Source organism: Corticium candelabrum, chromosome 1, assembly GCF_963422355.1.
Source record: "Corticium candelabrum chromosome 1, ooCorCand1.1, whole genome shotgun sequence".
NCBI classification, from domain to species: Eukaryota; Metazoa; Porifera; class Homoscleromorpha; order Homosclerophorida; family Plakinidae; genus Corticium; species Corticium candelabrum.
The window spans coordinates 2,042,608-2,058,219 of record NC_085085.1 but is presented as its reverse complement, the minus strand read 5'-3'; the positions used below and the strand labels follow the sequence as shown (position 1 = coordinate 2,058,219).

The following is a 15,612-nucleotide window of genomic DNA, read 5'->3' as shown; positions in this document are numbered from 1 at the left end:
AATAACTTATCGTTGCTATGGCTTTTATCGATACCCGTATAATCAGTTTTTTCTGCTCTGCACTAGCAATGGCGAAACTGTGGCTCTTGAGACACGGCGAATCGGAATGGAACCTCCAGAATCGCTTTACCGGTTGGACTGACGTTGGTCTCAGCGATCGCGGCAAGGCGGAGGCTCTCGAAGCGGGCGAACAACTGAAAAACGTCAAACTCGATACTCTCTACACATCCGTGCTGAGTCGAGCGATCGACACGGCTAAGTTGGCTCTAGGAGCGTCCGGCCACGGGTTCGATAGCCTTCCGCGGTTCGAGGATCAGGCGTTGAACGAAAGACACTATGGTGACCTTCAGGGCTTGAACAAGGCGGAGATAGGTAAGCAGTATGGTCAGGAGCAGCTGCACAAGTGGAGGAGGAGTTACGACGTGCAGCCACCCAACGGCGAGTCGCTTAAGGTCGAGGGATTTTTTTTTGTTGATTTTGTGGAAATAAAAAAAAAGTTTTTGGGGGTCTGAGAATTTCGTTACCATGGAGACGGTCTGTACAAAATTGGTCTCTTTACATTTGATCTTGTTGTTTACTCCAGACAACATGAATCGTGTCTTGGACTATTCTGTTGATACGGTTTCCCCTCAACAGTGGATCGCAACGTCAGACTGGTCTTGTTGCCACCTTGGACTCGGTCCGACCTCACACAGCCAGTTTACTGCCAAATGCAGTTATAACACAATCACGGCTTTCTGACACAAGATGACATTATACTCGACCCAGCATGGATGCTGTTACTATGGTGATGGTGTCAATGGTGGCACCGGGCTCTAGAATCGTGATGCCTGGCGTGGGAGTGGGCCTTATACACTTGGCATTCATGGCTAACTTAGTGTAAGGGTTGCAGATAACAGCTGACGCTGTACATATGGAGCATTTTGCAATCGCGATATAAGGTCACAGTTTTTCTTGACTTAGCCGATTGTTCGAGTTTTGGTGACTTAGGCGGTTTGCTGATATCACTATTTATATTAATCAAGTGACTTTGGGGCCATAATTTGGCACCAGCCATAAATCAGGCAGCAACTCTGTCCAGTCTTGCTCCACCGTTGTCACTCCCGGATTCTCTCTCCACGGTGTAGCAAGTTAGCTTTCGTATAGATATCGATCTGTAAAGTGCTATAATGGTAGGCAATTAGTGATGACGTCAGTGGGCGGTCTTACACCACTTTTGCTATGCTGACGAGAGAATCCAGGAACATCGAGGCAGAGTGAGACTGGGTCGAGTCAACAAGACAATTGATATCAAGACTATTTTGCTTTAAGGTTAGGGTTGGAGTTAGCGAGTAAAGGTCCTAACCAAACATGAACTCATAGACAGATGGTTGCATTGATTGCATGTGTTTTAATGATATAACAAGCACGTGCATTAGAGACTTCGTTGGACGTGGATCAGATTTCTCACAATTCCGACTAGACAAGATCGCGCTTTGGCAGACTGACATCTGTTTGTTAGTTTGCTGTCTGTCTGAGTGTGTACCAGATTATAGAATACAATAGCCAAGTGCTGTCTTACTGGCAGTCAAATTTCTCATTTCTATGATTCGAAGATTTTGCTGCTAGTTGCTGAGTCTCTCAATTTATTTCCTTAGGACACTAAAGATCGTGTCATGCCTTACTGGGAGACTAAGATACTGCCCGATCTGAAGGCCGGCAAGCATCTCCTCATCTCGGCACACGGCAATTCTATTCGTGCGTTGGTCATGGTGTTGTCCGACTTCACACCTGAAGTGATTCCATCAATCGAGATTCCTACCGGATACGCGTTTTCATACACAGTACAACCAGATGGCTCTGCCACTTGTGATGTCAACATTAGAGGTGAGTTTTATGGCATACACTGTGTGTATGTACTGTATTACCGCGCATGCGCCTCAGTGTTTCCCACATTGTTTTAAAGGGGGCACGTTAATATTAATAAACTATTAAATTTGAAAAGTTGAGAATAGCTCTCTGTAACCCAGTTACAGTCGGAGTCCATAGTACACACAATCACGTAACGATTGGGACTTAGGCTTGATAGTCTGAACATAATCCTAGTCAATGCAACACTCAATCAGACAAATTTCAGTTCTTCACTTAAGCCTCGTTCACAATATTGATGCTGACACCGACATTGACGCTGATGCTGGCGCTGGAATAGAAATAAATCCTATTCCAGCATCAGCATCAGCGTCAACATCAAAGGATGCCGCCTGCGTCAAGCCGGTGTCTTTGATGTTGACGCTCATCTAAGCATCAGTGTCAATATTGTGAACCAGGCTTTAGATGCGCATGTGCTTCTATCTCTATCAACTTGTCCTATCCCTGAAAGATCGCGATTCCACGTATAGGCGCATGCGCTTGTATGTGCGGTAATATGATATGTGGAATGTTATTTGACGAAGTTGTTTGCATTGACATATGTTGACAGAAGACGTTACTGTCATAAACGATGTATGCAACTACTTGTAGTATGGTCATGGTTGCTTTAAGTTGTTTTGAAATTTGTAAATGACGTCTAGTGGTGTGGGATGAACTCAATACTTACGAGGCTGAGATACACATACCGTATTTCTTCGATTATTTTTGGCTAGTGTTTCAACTGCGGCGTTTATTCGAGGGCGGCGTTGTACGTGTACACACTGTAGGTTTGACATCGTCTCAAAAGAACAACACTTACCATACTGGTGTACGCATTCTCACACAGTGAGACGTCAACGGTATCCCTGTAGTCTAGAGAAACGTTTGATTCGTGTATGCCTCCGATGTTTCCTTCAAACTTAGAGCAATGGATCTAGCTAGATATTGGGTTTCATTAAAATGGGGCGCTTATTCAAGGGCGGCGTTTATATTTATTTGTACTCTCAGCTGCAGGGTTTAAACGAGGGAGGCGTTTAATCGAAGAAATACAGTACATGCAAGGCATTCATGTAGTATCTGACAGCAGAGAAGTCTATTGTTGTGCATAGTACATTGTAATACGTGGTAAGTACTTGTACCGATTGTGGGTATGAATGACTCGTACAGTGGCAGGATCTTGTTCATGTATGAAAACAAGTTCTTGAGTGTTGATTTGTCCATGTCTGGTGCCGCTCATGTCCATGGTTGCTTAGATGTTAGTACAGTGCACAATTAGTTGTATATAGGATCCAACATTGCCTTGTTCACTGGCCATGGTGTACAGGGGTGGCCAAATTTGAATGGTTGGCACTGCATTTGCTGGGGCTGCATTTGCAGCACCAAAACGTACTTGGCACTGAGCACACTTTGACTCATGGGACACTCCCACGCATACTAGTAAAGTATGTGTCTACTATCTACGTATGACTGGTAAGTATGTAAGGATGTACAACGGCTGCTGTCTGCATCTCAGGACCAGAGTCACTAGACCTCCTTTTGCTTGGCCAGTAGGAGTCAGTCGTTCTTCACTTTGGCGTACACATATTGTCTATTGACATACCTATGCTGTGCTTGATAATCGGTAATGTACATGCCAAAGCATTACTACAATCTTGGCCACTGCTCTGGCACTGAAATTGGTCTTGGTACTGCATGTATAGTGCCAGATGGGCACCCCTGAGTGACTTTGCCTAAATTGCATGTTAAGTTTTAATGTGTTTGATTAACTTTAAAGTAAATGTAGTTGCCATTGTCTGGTGTTTGTTTTAGAGCTGAATGGTGTGGTAAAGAAGATGAGAGAAGAGAAGGCTGCCAAGTTAAGCAGCTGAATTGAACAACAAATTCTACTCTAGTCGTCTACTGGGATCTTCTAATTGTGTGACTAGAATGTTTGTTGAATTTATTCATATCCAGGCATCCATTGTTGAGTTATGTAGATGGCTAGAAATACATGAATGTATATGCAATTCTGCTTACATGTTAGCAGCAGCTCACAAAATTGAATAAAAGCAACTCATTCGACATGTATTTTGGAAGAAAACAACCAAACCAGTCTCACTCTAGTAACTACATGTACTGTAGTAGCGAATCATCGTTATACTTTAAGTTGAGAGTAATTCAATGTGTCACTTGGAGTAAAGTTGATGGAAACATTGGATACGATGTAGGTAGAGTAGACTGAGAGGCTATAGCTCAAACCCACCACGGTCAATTGCAGACTGTATCATGGACTGTCACACACTCAAGGCTAGTACAGTACTTAATATCAATATGTGTGTCGTAATGGTTAGAGATAGAAAGGTGACCAGTAAGGCAGGTTTCGCTATACATAAACACCACCTGCAATGTGGTCATTGTCTGCACATGCATGTGTTTGGTTGTGAAGCATTTGTGTTGAAATTTGATTTTCACAAACATCAGCAGCTTAGAGAACAACAAAATTGAGTTCAAATTATTCTGGTCTTTATAGAATGATGAACTGTAGACATTATCTTATCCAACTAACATGGCAAGCTTTGCAATCATCACATCTGACATTCAATTAACTGCATGTCACATCATGCATCACCACAGTACACTGAATGGCAAGGAGGTTTTTCGAACAAGTTGTACACATAAAATCCTCCACAGTTGGTGACATCAACAGCTACCTGCCACGCACAGCAGTTGTTATTCCAGTGAAAACATACCGTGTTTCTACTGCTCTGTCCAACTACAGTGGGATGAGTTCCTTTTAGCCATCCTGGTGCATCTGTTCCACAGTGATTTGTTGGTGGGCATGTCTCAGGCATTTGTCCTCCAATACTAGCAGCAAATACATACCATCCCGATTGCAATTTATTATCACAATGCTCTCCAAACTTAGCTTGACTTGATGAAACTTTCCTCCGTGTCTCAGACAAGACACTATGATTTGCCTTATTACACTGACTTGGTAACGGTAATTCTAGTTCTTCCTTCTCTCCTTTACCACCTTTTCCCCATCTCGTTCCTTTCTCTCCGGTCATCCCCCTTTCCCCTTTCCCTCCTTTATAACCAGTATAGCCTCGTTCACCTCTATCACCTTGCTCTCCCTTTTCTCCCTGAATTCCTTTAACCCCTTGTATCCCTTGCCCTCCAATGTCTCCTTTCCCTCCCTTCTCCCCTCTCTCTCCTTTCTCTCCCTTCCCACCAGGTATCCCTATTGGACCTTGCTTTCCAGGTAATCCCATTCCCTTAGCTCCAGGCTTACCAGGTGGACCACGTAAACCCACAGGACCATCTCTGCCAGTAGCACCAGACAAACCATCTCTACCTGGCAAACCATTGTCACCAGGTTCTCCATCTTTACCTGGCGTGCCATCACTGCCTGGTTTTCCATCCCGTCCAGGCAATCCATTTATTCCAGGCAACCCATCTCTTCCTGATTGTCCAGCTTCTCCTTTTCCTCCCGGGATGCACACAGCTCCTGTTGGTTTGCACATACTCTTGATTGCTGATACAAACACTGACCCAACATCGACTGCTAGTCGAGATGATGAAGTGGAAGACAATGCCGATCTTTTCTCCCTGTTTGCTGCATTTTCTACCAACACATCACTCATCTGATGCTTCATCTCACTTGCTGCTGATAAATGCTCTTGCACGTCTGCCATCTCATTCTGCAAATTTCTAATTGCTACATAACCAACTGTAGCAATCACAACATTGGCAATCAGTGAAGCTGTAAGCAACCAACATGTTGGGTTTGCCACCCAGCGTTTGCCTTCAGACGTGCTGCTGCTCGTGATCATCGAAAAGTCTGCAATCTCAACTGTAGATATAAAAAGGGGAGGGGTTTGGCTACGCGAGACTATACTACAGTACGACAAGTTGCCACGTGATTTCGTGTCTCGTGACCACGAGGGCAATGTGCAGCCTGCCGGCCGGAGCGAAGCTTGAGACCAATGAGAGATTTCTTGTATTTGCTGCCGCTAGAGTTTTTCATCTTCCCACAATTCAATCCTGACGGAAAATCCATTTCTACTGTAACACCACATCTGATCAGACGTGTCCACATGTGGGACCTCAGTCAACACGGATTAGTGACGAGAGCTACGGCAGCTGCAAGTCACACCAAACTTCGTTTCTTGTAGCAGACTCAGCGTACACACATCCATCGCACGTACTAAAGCACTTGCAACACTAAAAAAGCACGTGCAAATAGATAACTGTACATGCACCCCATGTACTGTATACGTATGAAGCAATTGATATGACTCACTTAATTTTAATGGAATTTATACTACTGCAGTGTACTTACAGCTACAATTGTTAATTAAGGTTGGATTCTAGTGCAGTGATCAAGGAAGGAATATGACAGTCGAATGAAAGGATGATTGCTGACAGCTCCTTCTGGTTCACGCGTGCTTCTTATTGTCGATGTACAAACATTGACCTTCTAGTCGAGATGATGAGGTGGGAAACAATACTGATCTCTTCTTTCTGTCAACTATATTGTTTAACAAGAATGTCACTCGTCTTTGTTTTTGTTGCTACACAATTAATGGAGAGTGAATGCAACATTTTACTATTAGTGAAGTTGTCTGTAGGGTGGACAGTCAACATGTTTTATTGGCAACACAAGTTTATGGTCAGACATTATGCTCATGACAGACAGACTATTGGACAATGGCTGGATGTCACTTGTGATTGACAGCTATCAGAATGTTCAAACAAAGGACTGGTTGGCAGTTAATTTTATTATCAGGTGTAAAATTTATTAATTTTTAATCAGATTGAGTGGATTGAGTGTATCATATATGCAACTAGACTAGATGGGAAGTACAGTGTAACTGAGTTTGTTGCCATTTCTGGTGTCAAGAGAGCATGTCATTTGCATGACAAAGAAAAGAGAAAGATTTTTTATGTCAAGATTGGCTCAGAAGTATCTACAAGTGTTAATTAATTAATTAATTAATTAATTAATTAATTGTAGACCATTAGCAATTAATTTTTGCACACTCACACCAATTGACAACTGGAGTACAGCAGATTGATGAGTATTTCCTTAATTAATTAACCAGAGCGCGCATGCGCTAGGGTTACAGTAGTGTGGTGTGTGGAATTGACAACAGACGAACGGACGGACGGACAATTGGAATACAGCGCATGCGCTTACTAGTGTTATGTATCTGCTTGTCATGAAAATTTTGCAATACATACACCAGTTGGCCAAGTTGGCGTACATGTACGTAGAAGTGTGTTAGACTGAGCACTTTTGACATTGATGTGCAAATTTGAGATATCAGATAGGCACGTGGTTTTGTTGTGTTAGTATATCTAGACATGTGACTGGCATGTATACATAGACAGTAGAGAATATTGTGAAGAAACTGTCACAACATCATATATAGTGTGTACGTAGTTGTTGCATGAGTGTTTTATATATGCATGTATAGTTGCTGTTAATTAGATGTTGTGTATAGTAGCTAGAGTATATAGCTACAGTAGTCTGTATATAGGGCCTCTAGCTGAATCCGATGGCAGCAATGAATTGTTACATTGTCATGCAGTACCAATTGTGAGAATGAATGACTTTGATGGTGACCGTTTGTCTACTATTAAAAACTAATCATTTAGAGTGTAGACTTGTTCATTAGGTCCATGTGTTTCTATTAATACTATATTTAATTAATATTAACATTGCATAATTAGTTGGATTTTACAGTCCAACATTGACAGTCTCATTTCCCAGTGTATTATATGATAATTATAGACCAAAAATGTACAGTACTCAGTAATTTTGTCTAAATTGAACATTAATATTAATGTGTTTGATTAATTTTAATTAATTCAAGCAAATACATTTGTTAGTGTTTAGTTTCTGTGTTAGAGATGAATGGTGTTGTCTAGAAAATGAGAGAAGAAAAGGCTGCCAAGTCAATTAAGCTGAGAGCAGTTCTATGTGCCACTTGGAGTAAAGTTGATGGAAATATTGGATGGGATGTAGTCAGTAGACCAAGAGCCCAGAGTTCAAACCCACCACAGTCAACTGCAGACTACGCAATATATACTGTCACACACTCAAGGCCAGTACAGTAACAACTACTTAATATCAATAGTAAATGAATGGTTTGAAATAGGACCAGTAAGGCAGGTTTGGCTATACATAAACACCACCTGCAATGTGGTCATTATCGGCATGTGCAAGTGTTGGTTGAAAAGAATTTGTGTTGAAATTTGATTTTCACAAACATCAGCAGCTTAGAGGCAACAAAATTGAGTCACAAGTTATTCTAATTTTTATTGATAAACTGTAGACATTAACTTATCCAAAAACCATCACAAGCTTCGCAATCACATTTGACATTCAATTGACTGCATGTCACATCATGCATTGCTGCAGTACGCTAAATTACAGTTAGGCATTTTGGAGAACAAGTGGTACACATAAAATCCTCCACAGTTGGTGATATCAACAGGTACCTGCCACTCACAGAAGCTGTAGTAGTGAAAACATACCGTGTTTCTACTGGTCTGTCCAACTACAGTGGGATGAGATCCATTTAGCCATCCCAGTACATGTGTGCCACAGTGACATTTTGGTGGGCATGTCTGGAGCATTTGTCTCCCAATACTAGCAGCAAATACATACCATCCTGGTTGCAATCCATCGCAATGCTTTCCAAACTTATAGACACTCAATGAAACTTTCCTCCACGTCTCAGACAAGACGCTATGATTTGTCTTATTACACTGACGTGGTAACAGTGGTTCTATTTTCTCTTCTTGTATCCCTTCATCACCTTTCTCCTTTCTCCCCCTTAAAACCACTATTTCCTACTTACCTCTGTCCCCTTGCTCTCCCTTCTCTCCCTGAATTCCTTTAACCCCTTGCCCTCAGACGAGTCCTTTCCTTCCCTTCTCCCCTCTCTCTCCTTTCTCTCCCTTCCCACCAGGTATCCTATTGGACCTTGCTTTCCAGGCAATCCAATTCCCTTAGCTCCAGGCTTACCAGGTAAGCCCACAGAGCCATCTTTGCCAGGATCTCCAGGCAAACTATTTCTACCTGGTAAACCAAGGTCACCAGGTTCACCATCCCTACCAGGATTTCCATCCCTTCCAGGCAGTCCAATTCCATCTCTTCCTGGCAGTCCAATTCCATCTCTCCCTGGCAACCCATCTCTTCCTGGTTGTCCAGCTTCTCCTTTCTCTCCCTGGATGCAGACCGCTCCTTCTGGTTAGCACATGCTCTTGATATCGATTGCTGATATAGACCCAACATCGCCTAGATCTCCTAGTCGAGATAATGAACTAGGAGATAAATCTGACCTCTTCTCTCTGTCTGCCGCATATGCATTCTCTGATGACATTCCACTCATCTGATTCATCACTTCACTGCATGCAGATAGATCCTCCTGCACATCTGCCACAACATTCTGCAGATTTCTAATTGCTACATAACCAACTGTAGCAAAAACAATATTAGCAATCAGTAAAGCCGTAAGCAACCAACGTGTCGGATCTTTCACCCAACGTTTCTCTTTGTGATCAGCTGCGGACGTGCTGTTGCTCGTGATCGTCGAAATGTCTACAACCTCAACTGATTCAGACTGCACAAGTGTCGCACTTTAACGGAAATTCACCAGACGCGCCAATCAGACAGCATGCAGTCCAACTAGTAAACTCAACTATGACGTCGTTGCGTTAACGCACTTGCCGATGTCATGACGTCAGGTTGCACGTGGTCTCGTGCTGACGCAATGTTTAGTTGATTATGCGGCTTGCCAGTTGGAGCGAAGCTTGAGACCAATGAGAGATTTTAGGCACATCCTCGTATTTTGCCGCCGCTAGATCTAGAGTTCTTCATCTTCCTGACAGGAAATTTCTACTAGCACCGCATCAGACGTGTCCTCATCATGTGGGACCTCAGTCGACACGGACAAGTGACGGTGACAAGACGTCTATGGCAGCTGCAAGTCACAGCAAACTTTGTTTCTTGCCACAGACTCCTCCGTCGCACGTGTTTGGCACGTGCAACGCTAATAGATAACACTTTAGATGTATGAGACAATTGATATGACTTACTTAATTTTAATGGAATGTCATTTTTAATTAATATCAATATTATAATAGCACTACAGTATACTTAACTTAAAGCTACAATTACGTAAGGTTCGACAAATTCAAGTGCAGTGGTCAAGGAAGAAATATTGAATGGTCGAGTGATTGGACGATTGCTGACAGCTCCTTCTGGTTCACACGTGCTTTTCATTGCTAATACAAACATTGACCTGGTCGAGATGGTGAGGTGGGAAACGATGCTGATCTCTTCTTTCTGTCAACTGTATTTTTGACAACAACGAGTGACGACTCATTGTACTGGAATTGCAACTGGTTGCTGTGTTTACAATATTTTTTTCATTTTTGTTGCTACACAATTGACGGAGAGTGAATGCAACATTTTGCTATTAGTGAAGTTGTCTGCAAGTTGAACGGTCAACATGTTTTATTGGCAACACGAACTTCTGGCCAGACATTATATGCTCACAAATGTTGACAATGTGTCAGACACAACTTTGTTGATCAAGATAGACTATTTGAAAATGGCTGGATAATCAGTGCTGCCGGTGATGTCAATTATGAATGACTCACAGCTATTGGAACGTTTAAAAACAAAGGACTGGTTGGTAGTTAATTTTTTTATCAAATGTAAAATTTATTGATTTTAATTAGATTGAGTGGATTGAGTTGTCTGTGTGCATGTAGATGGAAACAAGTACATTGCAATGAGTTTATTGACATTTCTGGTATCAAGACAGCATATCGTTTGCATGACAAGGAAAAGAGAGAAAGATTTTTGATGACGAGATTGACTCAAGGTTTTAGCACTTTAGCTATAGTTCTTAATTAATTAATTAATTAAGCAAGGCACATTGTCACAGATTGTGAAGAATCAGTCTAAGCAGAGATTCTTAATGAATTAGGCACCCGCCACACAATGCAGACTCGCTCCGCACTCGTCATTCCCCGGATACAATCCAATCCGGGGAATGACGAGGGGAGGGGCTGGCTAATACCAACTCTGTGTGAGACTGGGTCGATGGTAGGAACTAAAGGAAAGTTTTCTGATGTAGCCAAAGCATTGTAGGGTGCGAAGCTCTCGAGACACGAGGATCGAAGGCCAAACGAACACACACTTGTATTTAGATTACAACAGACTACAAAGTAGATGTACACTACCGGAAGAGGGAGGTGCTAATTTCTCTACAATAGAACTGCAGGCTTAGCTTTTACGATGTCACACTGTCTGCTTTTAGACGTTGGCAATTTCCAGCTTTGTACGATGAGAATCGAAGCAAGTTTCTCAACTTCCATCGTACGTCAGTGAACCAGATTTACTAGATTTTGTTTATTGCAATGAAATCCGTTGCAAAATGGCGACATCATAAGGACAAGCTGCTACAACTTAGACATCCAATAAACAGGTTGAGTGAAATGTCGTAATTAATTAATTAATTAATAAACTTTACTAAGGATCAATCTGTTTAAACAAACAAGCTAAAATATATAAATAACATTTTTATTTTATATTAATATTTATGTTATGATTATTTTTATTTAATGTTTATTTACTAATATTTAGTTTGTTAAAAAATTTATGATTTATTATTAACAGTAAGGCAACAGTCTTACACTTCAAGCATTGAAATTCGATGCAATACATAGGTCTATACAACTGCTAGATAGGATATCAGTCAAATACATCGTAGAATGATGGGTCGTTTATATCAATATAAAATATGTTGGTCAGTGATATATGGGGCAACCACCATACACAAACATAACTGGTACTGTAATCATTGTCTGCACATTCGAGATCATTTTTGTAATGCATTTGTATTGGACTTCGATGTCACAACGTCAACGCCATGCAATAGCTAATGAAAATCACGTCGTCAACCATTCACGTTTACGCAGAACAACGAACAGTCACATGTTCAACGAAGCGTCACAAGCTTCTCGTCACATTCGACACGAATCAATCTCATGTCACGTCAGGCATCCCCGCAATACACCGAAGAACACACGTTCGACGTATAAGGCAGCTTGTATGCATAGAATCCTCCACAGTTGGTGATATCGACAGTCACCTGCAGGTTACAGCACTTTTCATTCCAATGAAAACAAACCGTTTCTTTACTCGTCTGTCCGAATTCGGTCGGGTGAGATCCCTTCAGCCATCCCGGCGCAAACGCTCCACAACGACCAGTTGGTGGGCACGTCTGAGGCATTTTTCCTCCAATACTAGCATCAAATACGTACCATCCTGGTTGAAATCCAGTCGTCTTTGCATCGCAACGAAAACCGGCTTTTGTGTAGGAAACTTTTCTCCACTTGTTGGATAAAACTTGATGGTTCGAGTTATTACACTGACTTGGTAATGTTACTTTACTCGTCTCTCCTTTCTCGCCTTGTATCCCTCTATTACCTTTCTCCCCTGGCAGTCCTTTCTCGCCGGTCTCTCCCATCTCTCCCTTAAAACCAGTATATCCTCGTTCGCCTCTGTCACCTCGCTCTCCCTTTTCTCCCCGAATTCCTTTAACCCCTTGTATCCCTTGCCCTCCGATGTCTCCTTTCCCTCCCTTCTCCCCCCTTTCTCCTTTCTCTCCCTTCACACCAGGTATCCCTATTGGACCTTGCTTTCCAGGCAATCCCATTCCCTTAGCTCCAGGCTTACCAGGTGGACCGCTTAAACCGATGGGACCATCTCTGCCGGTAGCACCAGACAAACCGTCTCGACCCGGCAAACCATCATCACCGGGTTCTCCATCTTTACCTGGCGTGCCATCACTGCCAGGATTTCCATCAATACCGGGACGTCCATCTCTGCCAGGCTTTCCATCTCTTCCTGCTAATCCATTTACTCCCGGCAACCCATCTCTGCCTGCTTGTCCACCTTCTCCTTTTGCTCCTGGGATGCAGACAACTCCTTCTGGTTTACACATGCTTTTGATTGCTGATACAAACACCGACCCAACATCGACTGCTACACGAGACGATGAATTGGAAGACAATACTGATCTCTTCTCTCTGTCTGCTGCATTCACTGATAAAATGTCACTTATCTCGTGCTTCATCTCACTTGTTGCTGACTGCTGCTCTTGCAGCTCTGCCATTTTCTTCTGCAGATCGAGAATGTCGCTCTGTTGATTTCTCATGGTGACATAGCAAACAGCAGCGAACACGACATTGACTACAAGTGACACTGTGAGCACTGTGAGCAGCCAGCACGTTCTACTCTCAACGCCAACCTTCTTGTCACAGCCATTGCCGCGCATGATTAGAGAATAAGAACTCTGATCACAGAACTTCCTTGATCCGGGCAGTATGTTTAGTCACTAATCAATTGTTGTTGAAGTCCCGTATTTCTGAGAGACTTCGTCAAGCTGCGTTCTAATTTTTCCGTTCGCCGTTAGTCTCGCGTAGCGATCCTGACGTAGGCGGAGATGGTCTGGCTACGCGAGACTAGTATGGACAATGAAGCCAGGTTTTTGGTTTTAATTAATTACTTTTAGTATAGAATGAAATTTGTACTATTGGGAGCGTATTCGATTGGGAGCTATCCCGATAGAGCTAGATAAGGATAACGGATAGAAGGAGAGGTGCCAACACTGTCCGAAACTTTTCGCGTAGCCAGACCATCTCCGCCTACATCTAGGTATCTCTCGCCGGAAGGATGTAGGCGGAGATGGTCTGGCTACGCGAGACTAGTCCGAAAACCTACGGAAGCACAACGACATATAACTGTTTCCTGTTTTAGATTATCAACGGTCGCTTAACTTAATTCTACTATTAATGGTCACCACTGATTACATGCAGAGACAGCAGAGATAAACGATGTACAGATGGACAGACAGACGGATTGACAGGAAGGTGAGTGGGCATATGCATACAGACAAATAAAATCAATATTTGTCAACAGAACAACAAAGCCCTACAAACCCATCTTTCAAGTACAACGTGCTCATGCTCCAAGTCATTCGTTTCTGTAGTAATTAATCCTTCAGTTGTCGTTACTTCAACAGACAAGACAGTAAATTAAGTATCAATCTGCAACAATCCAGACAACACACACACACACACACACACACACACACACACACACACACACACACACACACACACACACACACCACACACAACACACACACACACACACACACACACACACACACACACACACACACACACAGACACACACACACACACACACACACACACACACACACACACACAGCAAACTAACAAACAAGCACAGATACTGAAAGACAAACAAAGCAAACAGACAGACAAACTAAAACACAAACACGAACAAATAAGCAAACCAACATACAGACAGATAAACAGATAAATAAAAACAAACATACAAACAAACAAAACAAGCCAACAGAAGCAAAAGAGAAAGACAGACACTGATAAACAAAGAATGCACAGACAAGCAAACGAACAAGCAAGCAAACAAACAAACAAACAAACACAATTACCAACAGACAAACAGACTTACTAAGCTTGCAAACACAGACAGACAAAAAATCAAGCGAATAAGGCCAAAATATTTCATTCGTCCACGAAATTCTGATAATAAACCTTTTCAGTGACCTTTCATGTGTGCCCAGCGTTTGGCCACACGAGGAGAAATCTTTAGATAACATATTGATATCTATCACTAGTAGACCAATGAGAAGACTCCAATTACTGACGTCAGTGAAATAACTTCACGGCATGCGCTAGCCTCGAATTTCCAGACCAGAGAGCGCGCGAAGCGCGCGAACTCTAGTCTGGACCAAGTCGATACTAAAATGATTTCAGAAGTATTTATCAAAAGCGATGGTAAATGGTGTCTAACAGCGTAGGATCGTTTTACCTAGATCAACATATCATTTGTAAATGCCATGAGATCTCACAAACAAAGAAGAGACGTCTGCCGTGTTTGCGGCGATATCTTGGTGGACGGCATGAAACGACGACTCTTTGATTCTTCGGCAGACCGCTAGCTAGTCTAACCGCTCGACTAGCGAGACTACCGCTCGACCAGTTGTCAAAGGTGATGGTCTAGCGACGCTGCTGTGCATGTCCTCTCACCGCAAGCTTGAAAATATTAAAGAACTGAAGCTGAAACTAAAACTAAGATGTGCGTGTGCACAGTCTGATCATTGTTCTGGCATGCAGAGTCTTGTCATTGTTCTGGAGTGCACTTAGCCTAGCCTCGTCCCCAGACTCTCTCGCGCTAGTCTTGTCCGGTGCCCGTATGACAATTCCAGGCGCGAGAGAGTCTGGGATCATCCCGCCTACTTCCTGCCATATCTCCTTTCTAAATGCTCACTAAGTGTCACCCCCAACGTCATCAAGTGTCCCGTAACTTCAAAATCAGATTAGCGTTAGTCTAATCCAATAAACGTATCACACGGGATGCTATGACCATTGTTTGGTGTTTGTGGCATATCCAGCACTTGCAGACAACTGAAGCATGTTGAAAAGGTAAGACTATGGAGTGTTGGTGACGGGTGTCGTGTAGGCTTGTAGTCTGAGATTTACAATTGGCGGAGTGATGACTTTCTAGCTAGTTCACACGCGGCCATTAGCATTTGCGCGCAGACTAGACTCTGTAGCAAAAAGCGCGCAATGGCAAGGGAAGGGGTTGATCTTGACGTGAAACTACGG

The 15,612-nt window shown here is 42.7% G+C and overlaps 2 protein-coding genes across 2 annotated transcripts; one reads left to right on the top strand and one right to left on the bottom strand.

Annotated features, from left to right (window-relative positions):
- The first annotated feature begins 27 nt into the window (after positions 1-27).
- LOC134179348 (2,3-bisphosphoglycerate-dependent phosphoglycerate mutase-like) lies at positions 28-3,969 on the top strand. The gene is made up of 3 exons (XM_062646219.1): positions 28-452; positions 1,638-1,866; positions 3,697-3,969. The coding sequence occupies exons 1-3, from the start codon at positions 69-71 to the stop codon at positions 3,753-3,755; spliced, it is 672 nt and encodes a 223-aa protein (XP_062502203.1). The 5' UTR covers positions 28-68; the 3' UTR covers positions 3,756-3,969.
- Positions 3,970-4,332: 363 nt separating this feature from the next.
- Positions 4,333-13,365, bottom strand: LOC134195918 (uncharacterized). Its single transcript, XM_062665013.1, has 5 exons — positions 11,949-13,365; positions 9,404-9,500; positions 9,176-9,355; positions 8,736-9,124; positions 4,333-5,879 (listed from the first exon to the last, which is right to left on the bottom strand). The coding sequence occupies exons 1-5, from the start codon at positions 13,227-13,229 to the stop codon at positions 4,485-4,487; spliced, it is 3,342 nt and encodes a 1,113-aa protein (XP_062520997.1). The 5' UTR covers positions 13,230-13,365; the 3' UTR covers positions 4,333-4,484.
- Between the last annotated feature and the right edge of the window lie 2,247 nt (positions 13,366-15,612).

Bases quoted from the DNA above. Each gene is read 5' to 3' on its own strand.
- LOC134179348 (XM_062646219.1), top strand. From the start codon at position 69: ATGGCGAAACTGTGGCTCTTGAGACACGGCGAATCGGAATGGAACCTC. The intron at 453-1,637 runs GTCGAGGGATTT...TTATTTCCTTAG, and splicing joins CCAACGGCGAGTCGCTTAAG to GACACTAAAGATCGTGTCAT. The intron at 1,867-3,696 runs GTGAGTTTTATG...TGTTTGTTTTAG, and splicing joins TTGTGATGTCAACATTAGAG to AGCTGAATGGTGTGGTAAAG.
- LOC134195918 (XM_062665013.1), bottom strand. From the start codon at position 13,229: ATGCGCGGCAATGGCTGTGACAAGAAGGTTGGCGTTGAGAGTAGAACG. The intron at 9,501-11,948 runs TGACGTGACATG...ACACTTGTGCAG, and splicing joins CGGTGTATTGCGGGGATGCC to TCTGAATCAGTTGAGGTTGT. The intron at 9,356-9,403 runs GTTGGTTGCTTA...TTTTTGCTACAG, and splicing joins TTGGGTGAAAGATCCGACAC to TTGGTTATGTAGCAATTAGA.